General features: G+C 37.4%; 1 protein-coding gene across 1 annotated transcript; it reads left to right on the forward strand.

Annotated features, from left to right (window-relative positions):
* The first annotated feature begins 3,789 nt into the window (after positions 1–3,789).
* On the forward strand, positions 3,790–17,814 carry tada1 (transcriptional adaptor 1). The gene is made up of 8 exons (XM_051701389.1): positions 3,790–3,903; positions 5,017–5,108; positions 5,216–5,281; positions 10,792–10,892; positions 13,659–13,868; positions 14,806–14,957; positions 15,553–15,709; positions 17,280–17,814. Exons 1-8 carry the CDS (start codon positions 3,830–3,832, stop codon positions 17,430–17,432), a joined length of 1,005 nt encoding a protein of 334 aa, XP_051557349.1. The 5' UTR covers positions 3,790–3,829; the 3' UTR covers positions 17,433–17,814.
* The last annotated feature ends 775 nt before the right edge of the window (positions 17,815–18,589 follow it).

An 18,589-nucleotide genomic window follows, 5' to 3' on the forward strand; every position in this document is an offset into this window, starting at 1 on the left:
TATTTAAGCGCTTAATAACACATTAGTTATGTGAACTTGAACGCGTTGACACAAAACTGAAATCTAGCCTATCAGATAGCGTGACTGAAGGAAGGAACTTCTGATTGGTTTACTCATTTTGGTAAGCATGCTTCCCTTGGCCATTTGTAGTAGGCGGTGTCGGGCCTCATGGCTTGATTCAATTTGAATGAATGTATAGTGTTGAAGAAAAGGGCGGTAAACAATTGAATAAGATAAAGCATAACATAAAATGCTTATACCTGAGGGTGGCGCCAAAGCGAATAAATTAATAACTGTCTGTGCATCTCAAGTGAGTGGAAAGATGACGAATTTGAATGAAAACTGTAGTTTATATCAACAATTATATTTAAATATTTCATATTGTCATTTTTATTTTCACCCTTCTGTTAGGTAAGCACTGCTTACCTTGCTTATATGGTCAGCACATCCCTGGTATAGGTGTGCGATAGCTTGATGTGACTGGACCAACAAAAGGCCCGACCATGGCACACAAATCTTCAATCCGCCTGAACTGTATTGAGTGCGGGCGCTTCCAGATATATGAAAGCTGGTGGCATAGGGGAATAGCCATTTGAGCCCTTATTATGTGAATTATTGCACTTATTCTGCAACGTCTGAATTCTGCAATGTACAATTGCTCTATTACAGCTAATACAACTCTCCTCAAAGCAAGGAGGTCATTCAGCTGTTCCATGACAAAAGGCGGGCTCCCTCAAAATAATGTGCATAACACAGTTGATAAGAACATGCAATATTGCGTATTTACTTTTGTAAAATTTTCAGAAATGTGCATTTAAAAAGGTGAAACAATTAAATGGAAACCCAGCTATGGAAGTGGTGGCCCGACCCTTTTCGGAAGGCAGCAATATGACTCCTGAATGTTGCTGAAAATACATATGACCTGGTCTGTATGTGATATATGATTTAATATATGCAATACAAGAGATACATGTAGATTGTTTGATGATGCCTCTTACTAGCATGTTATTGGCTTGGAACATGTAAGGCTTGCATAGAAAACTCTGGCTGACTATGGCTTTACACTCTCACAGTTCATAGGAAGAAAAAACTTTAACACCAACAGAGAGAGGCCCAACCAAAGCAAACTCCTTGCCCCGTATTAATTTGCCTTGACTGAGGAAGGATATGTAGGTCACAGATTGGTTTCATAGCTATTTACAATGGTATCTTAGACAACCACATTAGCCCTTGTACGCCACAGTACTGGAAGAGATGCCATCTTCAGAAACGATGGTCAGCAGAAGGAATTTATTTTATTTATTTTTTTATACTATTTTCAAATTTGCTTTAAATTGTATTAGAGCTTTCGAAATTAACACTTTGGAGCATGTAATTAAATAAAACAAATTTAACACGTTCATTTTTAAAAAACGCAATTAATGCATTTGCAAATTTGGCATTAGATTCTGACATTTTGTTCAGTTCAGTGTGAGTGCTAAACACTGGTTGTAATAGGGAAGAACCTTGGTGATGTTTCCTGGACATTACACTGATGTACACACCACAAACATACACAACAGCGATCCCGCATGTGTTTTTCAACAAAGATCAAGTGAAGGAGAAAGAACCTCTTACAAAACAAACTCAGATGGGACTTGTGACATTGCAGTTTTTGTAAGGCGGAATTGAATTACCACAGAAGCATGTAAAGTTTTAACTATCACCTAAAAGCCAAACACACAACCCATGGCACTGAAGAGGGACTGCTGCGGCCAGCTAGTTTGTTGAAGTGCTCCCGTGGAAGATCTGTCAAAACTCTGGTCAAAGTTCAAACTATTTCACAAAGTTCCTGTTGATCTTTCAAAGCGCCAGCTACAGACAGTTTGGATGAAGTATTGTTACATAGGCAGTGCCAACGCTAAAAGTAGAACAAGACCAGGGCCGTGCACTGACTTTTTAAGGGCAGTGGCTCAAACTGAGAACACTATGGTCCTAATAAAGTGTAAAACATGGTCTTTGAAATAAGAGTTTGAAATTATCTTTTTGGCTCACCGGCCACTGTGGCTAGTAATTTTCCTAGTCACTACTGAAAATACCCTGCCTCTCAAAAAATGAGAAAGGTAACTGGAGACTGTAACTGCATGCATTTATTTGGACATTTTATTTGAATGAGAATTATATCAGTTAAGCAGGACACAAGCCTAATGATTTAAGTCATCTTTAGAATTTCTGAAGGCAAACATGGCCAGATAAACCAGGAGTTGGATAGAATAGGAGGACAATTTGTCAATAATTTATCCATAGTTCATGGGAGTTTTAACCCCCTCATTCCAAATTGTACTTGCCTACTGTTTATAAATGTTTACCATTGTTCTACCATTCTTTAACAGTGTAATTTGCAATGATAAGGCCATTACCACTGGTAAGACCATGGAAAGCTCCACATTACTGTGGTTATGTTAATGTTGATAATCTTTTCTAAAAGTCTTTTTTATTATTATTTTATAAACTATAGTATTTGTTTAGTATATATATATATATAACTAATAACCTAAACACATTTAGAAACCTATAACTACAACTTTCACAGTTGTAATAAAAATAAAGTCTAACAGATTAAATATAAATCTATACAAGTTTCCAGCTGCAGTAAAAAAAAAAAGAAAAAGAAAAAGAAAAAAAATTTTAGTAAGGAAGATGATGTGCATTTTCGATAATGCTGAGGCAGATTTCCATTCACAGGTATGAATCCTTGCAATTATCAGTTAAAATTAATAAATAAATAAAATACTATCCAGTGTAAAAATGTCTTCAATAAGATATACTGTAAAATGTTCTGAGATTTAAAGTTGCACTCTTAATTTTTTGATGTCGAAGTGGTTACATTGGCTCACACTGACACCTAGTGGCCTGGATGTTGCATCATTCAAACACAATAATTTTCAGTAACATATGTCATTGTAGAAATTCACTATGCACAGTAAACCATGATTAATTTAATCCATGAATGAATGTGTCCAATAACAGGCTGGTTACTGAGATTAAGCGAGTAGTATTCAGCTGGTCATGTGATGCTAACATGGCTGCCCCCATGAGGCACCCATGCCCCATATAGAATAAAAGAGCTTTTTTTATGGTTAGTGATATGACTGAACTTTTCATCTCACATGAGTGGTCATGATTTTATACAATGTTTCAAAATTACTATTAATTTCTTTAAAAGTAAAACTTTTTAAATAAGGAAAAAATAAAAATAAAAATAAATACTGAGTGCACCTTTAAATGCGGATGCATGGAGGATTCGGTTTTCAGAGCGTCAAGCGCCCCCTGCAGGAATAACACTATGTGTTTCACAACAAGACAGTCAGTGGCTGACATGTGCAGTTTATGTCTGTAGGTCTGTTACCCACACAAACCTTTCTTATGAATTTAGAAAACATGAAATATACCGCATGATTCATATATGGAGTCAGAGAAGATGTAAGTTTTCCATAGAAATGATCAGTTGCTTTTTTCAGGGTGAGGAAAGCAGACAGGCATTTAAGATGAGCAGATAAGAATTGTAATTTTCTGAAAGGGTTCATGTTTTTCTGAAATGTTTGATAAGATACACAGTATATAAATATGTACGTGTATGCAATGAATATAAGTTTCTTTTTATCTGTGCATTAATTTGAATTGTTATTATGCACTGTGTCATGTTGTAATGAAATGAGTAATGAGACATTTTCGTGCGTCGCTGTGATCAGTACCACTCTAATCCAGCAGGCGGCAGTAATGACGTCTGTGAACAAACAGACACGTGAAGAGGACGGAACAGAGCAACACTGCAATTTCCGGCGTCACCATGGCAGCTCATGCTAGTGAATTGGAGATTGCTAAGAAGAATTTAACTGATGCTATAGGAGACAATGTTAAACAGTGAGTATCTAACACCGTTAAATCATACAGTACAACATTATCTCATTGTAAGTGACCTTACAATCCAAGATAGATGCGTTTCAACTCAAGTGAGTGATTTGTCTCCCAGCTTCTGTTGCATGTTAGCTTTCAGCAGCTTAGAAACAGACAGCAACACCTTTTGTTTGTTAGTTTTATGTGAATGTTTTAGCGACTAAGGTCTATTTTTGTAAGAAATCTGCCAATAACTGGTTAGTTGCACTGTTAGATGTTTAATGCTTTCTTTTACACGAGAATTCACATAGTAAATATAAGAAGAAGAAGAAGAAAAAAAAAAAACAATTGCAGGAACAAGCAACTATAAACTCACCAACTAAAACCGATATCTTTTTAAATCTCCTTATTAAAAGCTGTACAGTATAAATACAGTGAATAAATGTAATGACACCATATCTCTTAAACAACGTGAAACCTTCCTGTCACTTAATGTCTTGAGAGTTTAAATCCCAAAAGCTTTTTTTGCTGATTTGTCTAAGAAAACTATAGTTAGGCCAATTCTTTTTTTAATCAAAAATACTCAGACCCTCCAACTTTGTTTCCCATTCAACATCAAGTTGTCATCTGTTATATTTGCTTTAATGAATGTACTGGTTCTTTTTTGCTATTTTTAATGGACTGGTAGTGTCGTTTTTTTATCTCTCTTGATCCTCATCAGGTTGTCAAAGATTGGATGTCATAGCTCTCTAGAATACTTGATTATGATTGCTTTATCGTGACATTCTGTAGTTAAATAGTTTTGTTTAATTAACTGAACATTGTCCTTGACAACCAATTTCCCAACATGGCTGTGCAAGTTTCTTGTATCACTTCATGCTCTTTCTTCCCACATAATGAAATAATTTACACTCAAACCAATAAGTCATTTCCAATAACTAATTTGGCCAGTAGCCGTGTAGTTATCAGGATAACATACAGCTAGCTGGGCATATTCGCAAAAAGACCTCTCCGATTCACATTATTTTGTGATAATTACCTGACTATGCACAGTCCCTTGCATATTTAATCAGGCTCTCATCAACATTTCACAACTGAGATCTCTCTGTGTGTTTATAATATGTTCTCTCTCTTTTACAGTTACTGGGCCAATTTAAAACTGTGGTTTAAACAGAAAATAAGCAAGGAAGAGTTTGATATTGAGGCACGTCGGCTCTTGGCTCAGGATAACGGTAAAAACCTTCATGTGCCTCGTGTTGTCATGATCTTTAATGTAGTGCGTTCAAGTCAGTTCAGATAGTAACAAAGTGATTGATCATTCATATGTTGTTCTCTGCAGTTCATGTTCACAATGATTTCCTGCTGGCCATTCTCACACGCTGCCAGATTATTGTATCCACATCAGGTATTTCACAAGTTTCTACACAGTTTTTCTTAACTGAAAAGATAGGCGTAGACCTATTGCTTTTGTAGGCTTTTTTTAATTATTATCATTATACTATTGTAACCGTTTTTTTTTTCTTTCTTCTTTTATTATTGTTATTCTTCCTCTGCCATGGGAGTCTATGGCAGCCCTATGAACCGTTCATAGGAAAATGATAAAATTTGGCACAATGATAGGGGTGGGTATGAATAGTCCCCAGACAAAATTTGGGGTCTCTAGGAATTAATCTGTAGAGCCACCACCATTTCAAAAAATCACTTTCCTTTTGTGCATATCTTTTGAACTGTTTGGCCTAAAAACAAAATTATTTTTGAAATATATTTTTTCCATAGACTAATTGATTTTTAACAACAACTTATAATCCTTTAAAGAATGACCGAGGTTAATCCATTGTATAGGCTTCTGTTGAAGCCATCAGTCAGCATTATTTCAACTTCACTTTTTAAAAATCATGTTTATAGCATATTCTTGATGAACACCTATACTACCCGTGGTACAGCAGTGAAAGATCCACCAATCAGAGGACTGCTGCCAAGCATGCCCGTAAAAAAAACCCTGGAAAAGACCGCCCACCTTCATGACGCACTCTGAGTGACGCATTAGAATCAGTCTTCCTTCACCCCTTAAACTACTTATTTATTTGTATATATTGGAATATTTTGCAATGAACGTATCATTTTGTTTCTGTACTTATAATTAACAACCTAAAATCAATAGTTTTATATATATGTTTTTTTTTAAGCATTGAACATACACACAAAATATGTAAACAACAAAACAAGTACAGTTCACCTTTAACAGGTGTATAACATAGTTATATTTATTTCGATCGTTTTTTATTTGCAGTGCTTCATAGGATTGTAGTTCGTGCCCTCGTTAAAGATGCTAAGTATACAGTGTTGTACCTTTGTCTTAATCGAATTTTCAAATCCTTTTTTCTACAAGTCAAAGTTTGTAATGTTGTGATTCACGTTGGAGCTGGTTGGTTTGGTTCATGGTTTAGAACTCTTTTTATGAAGGATATTTTGAAAGTCAGTAGGAAAAATGAATGGGAAAAATACTTTCATGATCAAATGAGTCCACCCTTGAAATTGAGTCCCCAGGGGGAAACCGTTGTAATGCCTGAACAAAAACCTATCATGTCATTGCAATGGCTTTGAAACGATGTGTACTCTTCAAAGCACTAAATATATGAACATAACTTGACTGGCTTCACATTAGGGTTGCAGATTTTGTGCATTTTCCTTAACCAATAGTTGAACACGTTAACAATCAATAATTGGTTAATCATTAATAATTAATAAGATACAAAACGCATTTCTTTTTCTAATTTTTTATTTTAACAATAATAGCAGCACATTAGTTATGTGAAACAATAGGAAGCACAAACTATTTAAACGAACAAAATAATAAAACAGTAAAGCTCTCGCTTGAAGCAGCTGCTCATTTATGCCTGTCCTAATTCAACAAATGGCGCCGCCAAAAAAACAATGTCAAATGGGGCACAAATACTGCCATTTCTAAACTAGCAAAGGCGGACCAAACCAAACTCGTTTTTTAAATAAACAAAGTGCTGTATAAAAGGAAAATAAAAAAGATCTTACCACAATAAACTGAAATCCTACTGGTTTGTATTTAAGAACATTAACATATCTACATGGGCAGGAGTGAGTTGTTAGCGTGATAAAATACTCTTAAACTCACCACAACATATTTAAGACCAAGGCCTGCTGGATTTTATTTAGAAAAATTAGCATATCTACGTGTTCAGGGGTGAGTCGTGCATGCAGTCTGTTCACTGTAAATCCAGCTGCAGAAAACACCCTCTCTGATGGCACTGATGTCCCTGGGATGCACAAATATTGCCTGGCCAACTTGGCCAGCCTCGGGAATCCTTCTACGTTCGCTTTCCACCAGTTAGTGGGGTTTACATCCACAGGAGCGGGCTTGTTGCCGAGGACGATTTTTACCTCGTTTCAGCACTGCTGGATGCATTTGAAAATTACTGGTCCCCAAGGAGTAGTTCCATGGCTGTAGTAGTGATGTACTCCAGTCGAGTTACGGTTCCCTGTTCATCAGAGGTCGATATTCCTCCATCTTCATTTCTGCTGACGTGACTCAGTTCATCAGTAGTGGTGGTCACATCACCAAATGGCACTGCTGCTGCCAGTTCTAGCAGCTTAGCATTGGCAAGTAGTCTATTTTCTGAAGTAAGAAATCCAAGGTGTTTGTGGCGAGGGTCTAACATTGATGCAATCAGTGCTGGCGATGGCACCAAGTCCGGGGACTGAACCTGTGCACACAAATAATAGCTACGCTTGAGTAGCAGTTCAGACTAAGCCAATAAATGATTTAAAACAAATTGAGAGGACAGGGCGTAACAACACGTTTATGCAAAAATTACATTGCAATGATGAAATAATCTGGGATAACTAGGGTAAAATAAGCAATGCAATTAGTGCAGGTGATTACCTTCATTTGTTCATCCAGCGAGGCCCGGACTTTGGACTTGAACTCCACAAGCTGGCTGCTGTCACCCTCTTTTCTTAGTAGGTGGGAATTGATCAGACAGAAGGTGATTGGGTACGTGTTGGAGATTAAGACCTCTTTTTCGGCAGACATAATGGTAGTGGCACACTTGAATGTTTCCAAGACTGGCGGTACATCCTCCATAAGCTGCCATCATTCATCTTTCAGTTACAAAACTCTGGCATCTTGGAGTTTGGTCACTGTGCGATCAGACAGCACAGCGGTAACTGCCCAGCGCTGCTCCAACAGTCTTTCAGACATCTCGCAGACCGAGTTCCATCTTGTTTTGCAGGACTGTATTAGCCAGTGAGCTGGTAGTTTAATTTGTTGCTGCTTGCTCTCAAGTGCTTTGGTAGCAACGGTGCTATGATTGAAGTGGCTTACCAGCTTCCCAGCTGCAACAATGACCCGGTGCACATAGCTGGCAAATCCATCATTTATGGCCAAATTTAAAGTGTGCGCAAAGCACGGGACAGAATGCCAGTTAGCACGAGTGGGATTGTTTGCCGCCACAATCATTTTTGCATTGTCATGGACACAGGCTGTCACTCGACCAGCTAGCCCCCATGTCCGCATAGCCTCGTTCAACTTTTCATCTAGGTTGTCTGCTGTGTGTCTGACTGACATGGCCTCGGTTAGCAGGACTGCTGATTTCAAATGCCAGCCTTCATCGATGTAGTGGTATGTAACTGTGATGTAACTCTCTGCAGTTAACGCAGTCCAACAGTCAGTTGTTATAGCCACCTTGTCAGCTGATAAAAACTGCACCCTATGATAGTCTTTCTTTTCGTTGTGCCACTTCTCAATGCGGCTAGTAATTGTATTTCTTGAGGGGATGCTATAGCCTGGTTCAATGCAGTTCAGTAGCTCACGAAATCCCTCACCATCCACCACGCTTATAGGCATCATGTCCTTTTCCTTTTTCCATAAAGCATAGCCTCTGAGTTATTGCCTCTGCACGCACATCACTACAGCCTCTTCTAGCTAACATCGACATGATAGTTTGTTGGGAGGACAGTGTTCCACTTTCGACTTGCACTGCAACAGTTGGGTGCTGACTTTTCAGGTGGTACAACAATGACGTTGTACTGGAGCTGTATTTTAAGACGGTGTCGCAAAATTTACGTCGAGCATTGTCCTCTTTTACAGTGTAATGCTCCCACGCTGGACTATGTTTTGCCCTCTTCATCTTGCCTCACCATTTACTGACCGCTTCTTTCTTTATTGCGCGCCAGTAGTTTTTGTCAACTGCAAATGTGAAGTACACCCTCGTGTGGTATAAAAGTTAACAGGCTATTTGTGCTCCGGAGAAATGGTACATATAGCATACATTGTCGGTTAATACATTTTTAATCAGTTAAATTCATAACGGCAATTAACGGTTAATCATTGACATCCCTACTTCACATAAATAATGAACATGTTTATTAAAACAAAAATAATAATTCATTAAAGACATGTTTTAGGAAAGTTGGTTTTAGCTAAATGTTCTTAAATGTACTCATTAAGTACCATTGTTTTTCCATCATAATTGCTGGTGTCCATATACAATTGTAAGGTGTGTAAATATGTGAACTATTTTGTAATAATGTGGTTCAGTAATTCTGTGGCGCATAGCTTGCCAAATGTAAGAATGTAAGAAATGTTTATTTCACAAACTATAGCTGTGGTAATTTACTATTAAGTGTAACATATTATTTAAAAATCATTAAAGGAACAGTTCACCCAAAAATGAAAATTCTCTCATTATTCCCTTACTATGATGCCATCCCAGATGTGTATGACTGTCTTTCTTCAGCAGAACACAAATGAAGATTTTTAGAAGAAGATAGAGCTCTGTCAGGTCCTTATAATGGAAGTACATGGGTGCCAGCACTTTGACGGTCCAAAAGTCACATTTAGACAGCAAAAAAGTAATCCACACAACTCCAGTCGATCAGTGAATGTCTTACGTTTGTCGATACGTTTGTGTAAAAAATAAATCGGTAATTAAAACTTTATACAATTTTAAAAAGTGCTTCCTGCCAGCAGCTGACGCAAAGGGTGACGTAAGCTCGTCGGCAAGTTCACGTGATAATTCAGAAGCAGCGCTTATTTACAAAAAAAAAAAAAAAAAAAAAAAAGAACAAATGTCACGCGAGAGTTCGGCCATTTCAAACAGCATCAGAGACCTGAATGGAAGCGCCTGTTTAAAGTTAAAAACATTTTAATTATCGACTTTTCTTACCAAAACCTACCGATTCACTTCAGAAGACATTCATTGATCAACTGGAGTTGCATGGATTACTTTTATGCTGCCTAAATGTGACTTTTGGACCGTCAAAGTCCTGGCATCCGAGTACATCCATTATAAGGACCTGACAGAGCTCTATCTTCTAAAAATCTTCATTTGTGTTCTTCTGAAGAAAGACAATCATACACATGTGGGATAGCATCAGGGTAAGTGAATAATGAGAGAATTTTCATTTTTGGGTGGACTATTCCTTTAAATATCGTATTTACAAAGTTATACTGACATACATCATAAAAGGATTTTGTAGGATTTCTGCTCAGGCAGTGAATATAGTACTCAGCCATTCCTTTGGAACTTTTAATATGACGTAAGATGCTGACACATTTTCACGGGTGGACTCATTTGATTACGACACCGGAACTGACACGGCTGAAAAAGTGGGTGGGCACTATTCTGGCTGGGAGTCTGTGGCAGCCCTATGAACAGTACATAGGAAAATAATGAAATTTGGCCCCACACTAAATTTGGGGTCTCTTAGACATACTCTATAGCACCACCATCAGTTAAAAAAATGTGTATCTTTTGAACCATTTGTCCTAGAAACAAAATTTTTGTTGCACATGATTGCTATCCTCCTAATGTACATTATTTTTATTTGTTTGAGAAAAACGTACCAATACTTTTTTCTGTCCTGTTTGTATGTTTGTAGAGGGGACGGGCTCATTGCAGTGGACAGGTGGATCTACATCAAAACCAGGCAAACCCAACAGAGGAAAAAAGAAGTTTCCCTCAGTTCGGCAGAAGTTTGATGTTAGTTTGTCTGCTCTCTTTGTTTCTTGGTACTTGACAAATATTCCCACTCACAGGTTTGGGCTGTAACAGAATACATGTAATGGTGTTACGTATTAAGAATACAAAATAAAGTAACTGTATTCAGCCCTTGTTACATTTTCAAGCACCTGTATTCAGAATACAGTTACTTTATAACATTTTATAAAACATTTGCATGCTTAATATATTGTTTTCCACAATTGTTGCTGTGTAAATACATTAATGCAGCTGCAGATGCAGCCTCTGTGTAAAGACGGATTAGAGACGGACGGCTCTCGAAAAGCATTTGATGAGTCACATCTACATCAGAAACTTGGAGAAAGAAGGACTGTTGAAAAATTGCAGTTATTAACAACAATAAAATGAATAGGTAAAATGAAAGTACTGCAAAGATTGATAGAGGGAAAAGGACCAAGTAGATCAGAGTCCAAACAACAACAGAAAAACTTGTAAATAGCTACTATAAACTTTGTGGGGTATATGGATGGCTAATTCAGTGTGACACGTATAGTAACATACAGGCATTTTAATCAGGGATGTCCCAATATTGGTATCGGAATCTGGTCCGATAGCACACTCATGTACGCGTGCTCATAAAAATGATCAGAAACCGATACCATCTGACAAACTAATGTCATTATGTAAACAATCAGCGCACAAATTCTAATCACATTATGTCCTAGTGAGAATATTTAACCGCAAAAGCTGCAATTTAATGAGATAAATATATATAGTTTACTTTGCATGTGCACTTCAAATGTGAGCAGCGTGTTAGTGAATGTGTGGAGACAGTGTTGTGCCGACGCCTGCTGCACCTCGAGTTCCTTTAAAACTCCTCCTTGGCTCAACACCATCATGAGCATTGGGCGCTCTGTTTGTTGCAGATGACAGAAATAGAGCGCAAATACTTTGTAGCATGAGGCACATAAAGAGTACATATTTAATTAAATAGCAGGCTTTTGCAGTTTAATAATCACTTTGAGTCACATAGCTCCTGGCTTTTTCAGACTGAAAAGCTACCATCATCACACAGAAACACTTCAAAATAAAAGCTCAGTCAAAAATAAAAGCTCAATTTAAATGAAACATAAAGTATGACAGAAATATATCACTATTGTAAGTTATTTAATATTTACTGTATTACTACTACTACTACTAATAATAATAATAAATCAGCGGTAATTGTATTATATTTAAGCAATAACTCACATCAGTGATGCTCTGTTATATAGCACTTTATTTGACAAAATACAACTCCACTGCTGTATTTTGGATTGTGCTGTGAGGTTCTATATATAAGCACTTCATTTGATAACAAAAAATAATACAACATTATGTAGAAAATGAATTGTTATATTTTCATTAATTTATTTAAACGGCATTTTGATGATAAAATTGAAATAATCTGTTGACATGGAGAAAACAAATTAAACAAAAGTATCGAACTCTGTATCGGCGAATATCAGAAAGTAAGTATCGGTACTCGTACTCGTTCTCAAATAAATGGTATCGGGACATCCCTAATTTTAATATCTATATCTCACATCTTTTTTTTTTTTTATCTCATATGAAGTGATTCACAAAAAAAAAAAACAAAGGATGAGTAAAAGAATCAAAAACACCCCAAAATAAATGTGTTGGTTATAAAAGAGATAGAAAATAAAAATAATAAATAGGCCTATGTGGTGGGGGGCGTGGCCGAGCAACGTCTGTGGAGAGCGAGACTGGGAGAGGAAGAGCGGTAAGGATTAACACCTGTGGGAAATCACCTCTAACAGCTGTTTTGTGTTGCTGTGAAAGCTGGAGAGTGATAAAAGGGCATTCCAAACTGCCGGAGGGGAGAGTGAGAGAGACACGCAGCAGAGTTGTTCTGTGTGCTTTTGTGTTGTGCTGTAAAGCAAGCTTTGTGGTGTTAGACTGAAAAGTGTGTAAAATAAAAGGCTTGCATTGAACATTTACCTGGTCCTTGCTTCCTCCTAGAGAAAAGAACTTGAGATCTGTTACAGCCTAAATATGGAAATATGCAAGCCTAGTTAAAATCATTAATATACTATATTGTGGTCACATGGCCTCACTGTTTTGTTTTATTTCTGCAAGTGCACTTAAATGTTAGTAGTGGAGATGTAGCGGTTCAGATAAGATAATAATGACATATATGTAATTATGGGAAAGGATAGGTATATTAAGATTTTTTGTGTTGTGACATAATTTTAATGGCCCGATTTTCATTACGGTAAAGGAAAAAAAAATCCCATCATCAAATCCAATTTTCTCAATGGTGATTCTTATTACTGTAATACAGTGATTTATTTAAATCAGCATACAATTTACAGCTGAGAGAGCATTTCTTTCAAATGTAGGCAAAATAACATTTAAAACTAATCAAAACAGAATTGTATCAAATTGGAATAGTCGAATCGAGAGCTTGTGAATTGTAATTTAATGAAATTGGGAAATTTGTATTGATACCCAGCCCTACAACAAAATAATTATGTATTCTTTTTTGCAATTTGATAATAAGAATTGGAGGGGGAGTGCTTAACTGTCATAAAAATAATGCAAAATAATATTTTCCTATTTATGGTAATGGTCCTTAAAATAGGATTTATTTTCTGTTTGCAAAATAGGATTTTGAAATATGAAGCAGACATGTTCTTGACGGGTTTCTTAAGATTCCCCCAAGAAGGCCAATTAATGTTGACATACAGTGGTTTTATTTCATGGTGTAAATTTGTTTGTTTTCAGCACCGGTTTCAGCCGCAGAATCCTCTGAGTGCAGCACAACCATTTAGTCCCCGTGAAGCTGCCTCGGAGGAGGAGATGAGACTGAGCGCACAGACGCTACTGCTGCCCACTAAAGGACAAATGGAGGCGCGAATGATGGTGACCGCCTTTGAGATGGGCCTGGACAATGTGACTGAAGATGCTGTCAGCACCATGCTCTTTGCTCTAGAGGTGTGTTTGTATGTGAAACTGTGTAATGTTTAACTTCTTTAAAATGCATTACTTTGTGATAGGTTTTGAATCATCTTAATCTACACTCACCGACCACTTTATTAGGTACACGTGTACACCTACTTATTCATGCAATTATCTACTCAGCCAATTGTTTTGTAGCAGTGCTATGCATAAAATCATGCAAATACAGTTCAGGAGCTTCAGTTAATGTTCACATCAACCATCAGAATGGGGAAAAATATTGTCTCAGTGATTTTTGACTGGCATGATTGTTGGTGCCAGATGGGCTGGTTTGAGTATTTCTGTAGCTGCTGATCTCCTGGGTACAATTGCAGTGAGCAGAATAGCATCTCAGAATGCACAACACGTCGAACCTTGAGGCGGATGGGCTACAACAGCAGAAGATCACTTCGGATTCCACTTCTGTCAGCCAAGAACAGAAAGCTGAGGCTGTAGTGGGCCTACCATTTGTGTACCTAAGCAGAAATCTAGATTCGTCAGACCAGGCAATGTTTTTCCAGTCTTTAACTGTCCAGTTTTGGTGAACCTGTGCCCACTGCAGCTTTCTGTTCTTAGCTGACAGAAGTGGAACCCAACATGATCGTCTGTTGTCCATTCGCCTCAAGTTTCGATGTGTTGTGCATTCTGAGATGCTATTCTGCACACTACAATTGTTCAGAGTTGTTATCTGAGATACCGTAGCCTTTCTGTCAGCTCGAACCAGTCTGGCCATTCTTGAACCAGTAGGTTCAAATCTAAGATTTTGTGCGTTGCAGTATCACTGCAGCAAGTGTGTTTTCACTGAATATCAACTTACGGTTGTATGTAGTTTTTATTTTTTTGTATTTACCTTTTGCTGAAAGCATGATTTGTGACATTATGTAGTTGAGCCAGATATTAAACACTTTTCAGTGGATTCTTTGCTCTTTTATAGGTCCATTTAAAAGATATCATCGGCGCTTTGGTTTCACGAAGGAAAGCATACCGTTTGCGTGATGGACACTTCCAGTATGCCTTCGGCAGTGACGTCACACCCCGACCTTACCTAAAAAATAGCTTGACAGCTTACCACACTGTCACAGAATGGTATGTTTTGTGTTTTATGGTAGTATATTCTGTTTCTTAAGTATTCCATTCTAAATTCCATTCTATTCTATATGTTTGTTTTATATGGCACAACATTACTACTATGTATTCAGAGGGCTACAAGAAAGAATACAAATTTGGGGCCCTATTTTAAAACTGCAATATCCTAAGTGCAGCGCATTGCTATAAAAGATGTGAAAAAGTTAGTGGGCATGGTCAAGTTTTGGTATTTTCATGCAAGTATGTACTAATTCTAGGTGTACCTGGAGGTGGGTTGGTGAAATTGAGCGTGAAGCGCAAGCGATGTACTTGAAGACAGCCCATTCAAAAGACGCTGGTAGCTAGTGAACAATAGAAATCTAGACCATCTGTGTCTTTTTTGCAGAGTAACTGCACCCTTCTTTAATGTCAGGTTTACTTCTATGACACACTCTTTATATATGCATGGAAAAGGAGATGTTCATTGGTACTCGTTAGATTAGCAAGTGGATATTTGGAAATGCTTAATCAGTGATGTTATTTGTGTAATTATGACATTGTTCTCCCATCTATAAAGTGTTTTGAGTAAACAGATTGTAAATCATCTCTGTTGCAGCCCCCCACCAAGTGCCTCACTTCCTGTTGGCCCCCCTCCTCAGGTGTTACCAGACGATGCAGAGCAACAGGCCGCTCTTTTGCTGGCATGTTCTGGTGACAGTATTCCTCCCCCTCTGTTGCCCATCAGTGTGTACGATTTATTGGAGGCACTTCAGGTGTGTTGTCTCTCAGGCATAAAATCACTTTAATCAGGGATAACGAAGTAATTTTGCTTGGCCATAAGAAACGTTTAAACTTTAATTGCATGGGTATTTTGTCAATCATTATTACATACCTCTGGTCTTTAGTGACCCAACTCGTATATCTATCACAAATGGATCTACAAAATGCCCAGATAGTGTAAAATGTTCAAAACATTTCCAAGACAATTAGAAAATAATAAAATAGAATATATTCTGTAATATTTTGATGTTTAATGTTCATCTCAAGGAGTGAACGGGGTGGGGCTTGGAATGTGGTCCTGGGTCACTAAAGACATGAGATGGGCATTTAAGGGTTAATTCTGCTTCTTAACTCAACTTATTTGTTGTGGAAAATTCATGGAGACGGATTTAGGAATTATTTGATATAAAGATAACATAAAAACTTTGACAAAATGAATTTTGACAGATTTAAGGCACTTTTAATAAAGGTTCTTTTTTTAACTAAAGTAGAAATTCAGGCTCTGGTTTTCATGTTTTAATTGTAAATCTTTGTTCAGTTTTTGTCTAATTGTCTTACATGAGTTTGTATCTGTCATGGAGTCAGTTTCTTAACTTGCAAAGAAATAATTGACATCTTAGGTTGCTTTCAAACTAGCACTTTCATGTGCATCCGGGTTCGAATGACGTCAAAGTTCAGTTTGTTTGGATGATGTGAACGCTGTTTTCGGCTTGAAAAGGTGGTCTGGTGTATGGTTCACTGTTGATATGAACGCAATTGTACCAAATCGCCGAAGTGAACCTATTTTGATGTATAATTTGCATCTTTGCAGGCTCCCAATCACAATTATTATGGAATAATGCATTTCTCATATCTGCTTGTGTACAAATAAATCGCCTTCAAAGAGCAGCTCGCATTCTTCACATCTCTTGCATCACGTGTGTGTTCGTGGCAGACAAACGCTAACATTCATCACATCATTGCACAAGTAATACATCCGCGGCAGACAAGTGCATGTGTCGTTCTGTGCATGTAAAGTTTTGGTGGTACTTTAATGACACAGTGAAGCTTATGTCTTCTCGAGTTGTTATCTAGTTACAGTGTTAAACAGCTTCTGCTTGTACTCACGTTGATGACTTAATCGGACCGCAGTTCATACCCAAATAATATGGTGTGAACATAGACCACTGGGGGAAGGGGGGAGGAAAAAACTCTGTTTCGTCCAAGCAATTGAACCAAGTGTGAAAGCACCCTTAAGCCCTATTCGGACGGCAGTTATTTTACAAGGGGACGTGAGGTAATTCCAGCATTTACAGGGGGTAGTCAGTGATTTTATTACCATCCGAATTGTTGGTGTTTTACTCCCACCTCCCATGAGAAAATTTGCGGCCAATTACAAATTTTAAGGTCGTGTGGTAATTTAATTACTGTCCGAATCCACATCTCTGAGTTTATAATCCAAAAGTCATTTTGGAAATCCTTTTTAACCACTACATGGTCTACTTTCTCTTCTACATGGAAATGAATTTCCCACCTGTCCAGACCACTTTGTGTTTGTAATGACGTGTTGATGTTTCTTCTCAGGTTCATCGCAGAGTAATGCCTTCTCACACTATGTATGCCCTGAACATGGAGAGGATTCTGTCCAGGCTTTGGCATCCCAGCCACGAGGAGCTGGAGCAGGACCACATCCACCGCCAGCATCTCGCCACCAAAGAAGGCCTGCTAGTTAACTGAGAAAAGGTTTAGGGTGTTGACGGCAGGGCCTCTCATTTCATCATGTACTGCAGTGCTCAAAATGATCAAATCTTATTGTAATGTCAAGAACGGGCACATGGTATGGAGCACCATTGCTCTTTGTATATACTAGTAAATATTATTTCTCAGAAATATTATAAACTTTGTCCACAATGTAGTGTTTTACATTACAAAGGGGTACTTTGTTGTGCTAACGTAATGCTACCAGCCTCACACTAACATAAGCAAGTTTTCAGTTAGGGATTTTATACATTTCTGGACATTTTGTTGAAAGGCAGTAAATATGCTTTATATTTTGTAGATATATGTGTATTGGTTTGTTTTTTGTATGCAGGTAGATTCAAAATCAAAATAAAAATGATCTAACTTAAGCTTTGTATCTGTGTACATTGTTTATGAAATACATTTTCTGCTTTCTTCAATTGTTTGTCAGTTGATGCAGCACAGTATTGACTTGAGGCAAAATATAAAGAGGCACAATGCATGTGACTCATTCTGCCTAAAATTCAACAGTTAAAAATTAAGCTTCTTAACACAAACGGATATGGATAGAGATTAAAAATTGTTCAAGGATCACTTAATGCAAGATTTTCCAGGCATCAAGCAAGCATGTCCTTTGCGGGCAGTGTTAGCCTTAACACACAGGAGAAGAACTTAGATTTAGGTTCCTTCTTTTCAAAACTTGCACTATTTTGTGTGTATTCCAAATGTCCAAGGAGGTTATATACATATATACAGTGTTGTGAATAAGTATTTGCCCCCATCCTGATTTCTTCTATTTTTATGTATTTCTCATGCTAAATTGTTTCAAAAATTCAAACAAAATCTAACAGAAAACAAAGGCAATCTGAGTAAACACAAAATACAGTTTTTAAATGATAATGATATTTATTGGAGCAAAAAAGTTATCCAACTTTACTAAATCCCCAAATCTATGAAACTGCATTCATAATGGGGTTCAGCAGGACTAGACACACCCAGGCCTGATTACTGCCAGCCATGCTCAATCAAATTAACACCATAATAGAACTTTTCAGCAGCATGAATTTGGCTAAAAGGTCTCACCCAGTAGCACACTATGCCAAGGTCGAAAGAAATTCCAGAAATGATGAGGAAAAGTGATAGAAATACATCAG

Source organism: Myxocyprinus asiaticus, chromosome 6, assembly GCF_019703515.2.
Source record: "Myxocyprinus asiaticus isolate MX2 ecotype Aquarium Trade chromosome 6, UBuf_Myxa_2, whole genome shotgun sequence".
Lineage (NCBI taxonomy): Eukaryota > Metazoa > Chordata > Actinopteri > Cypriniformes > Catostomidae > Myxocyprinus > Myxocyprinus asiaticus.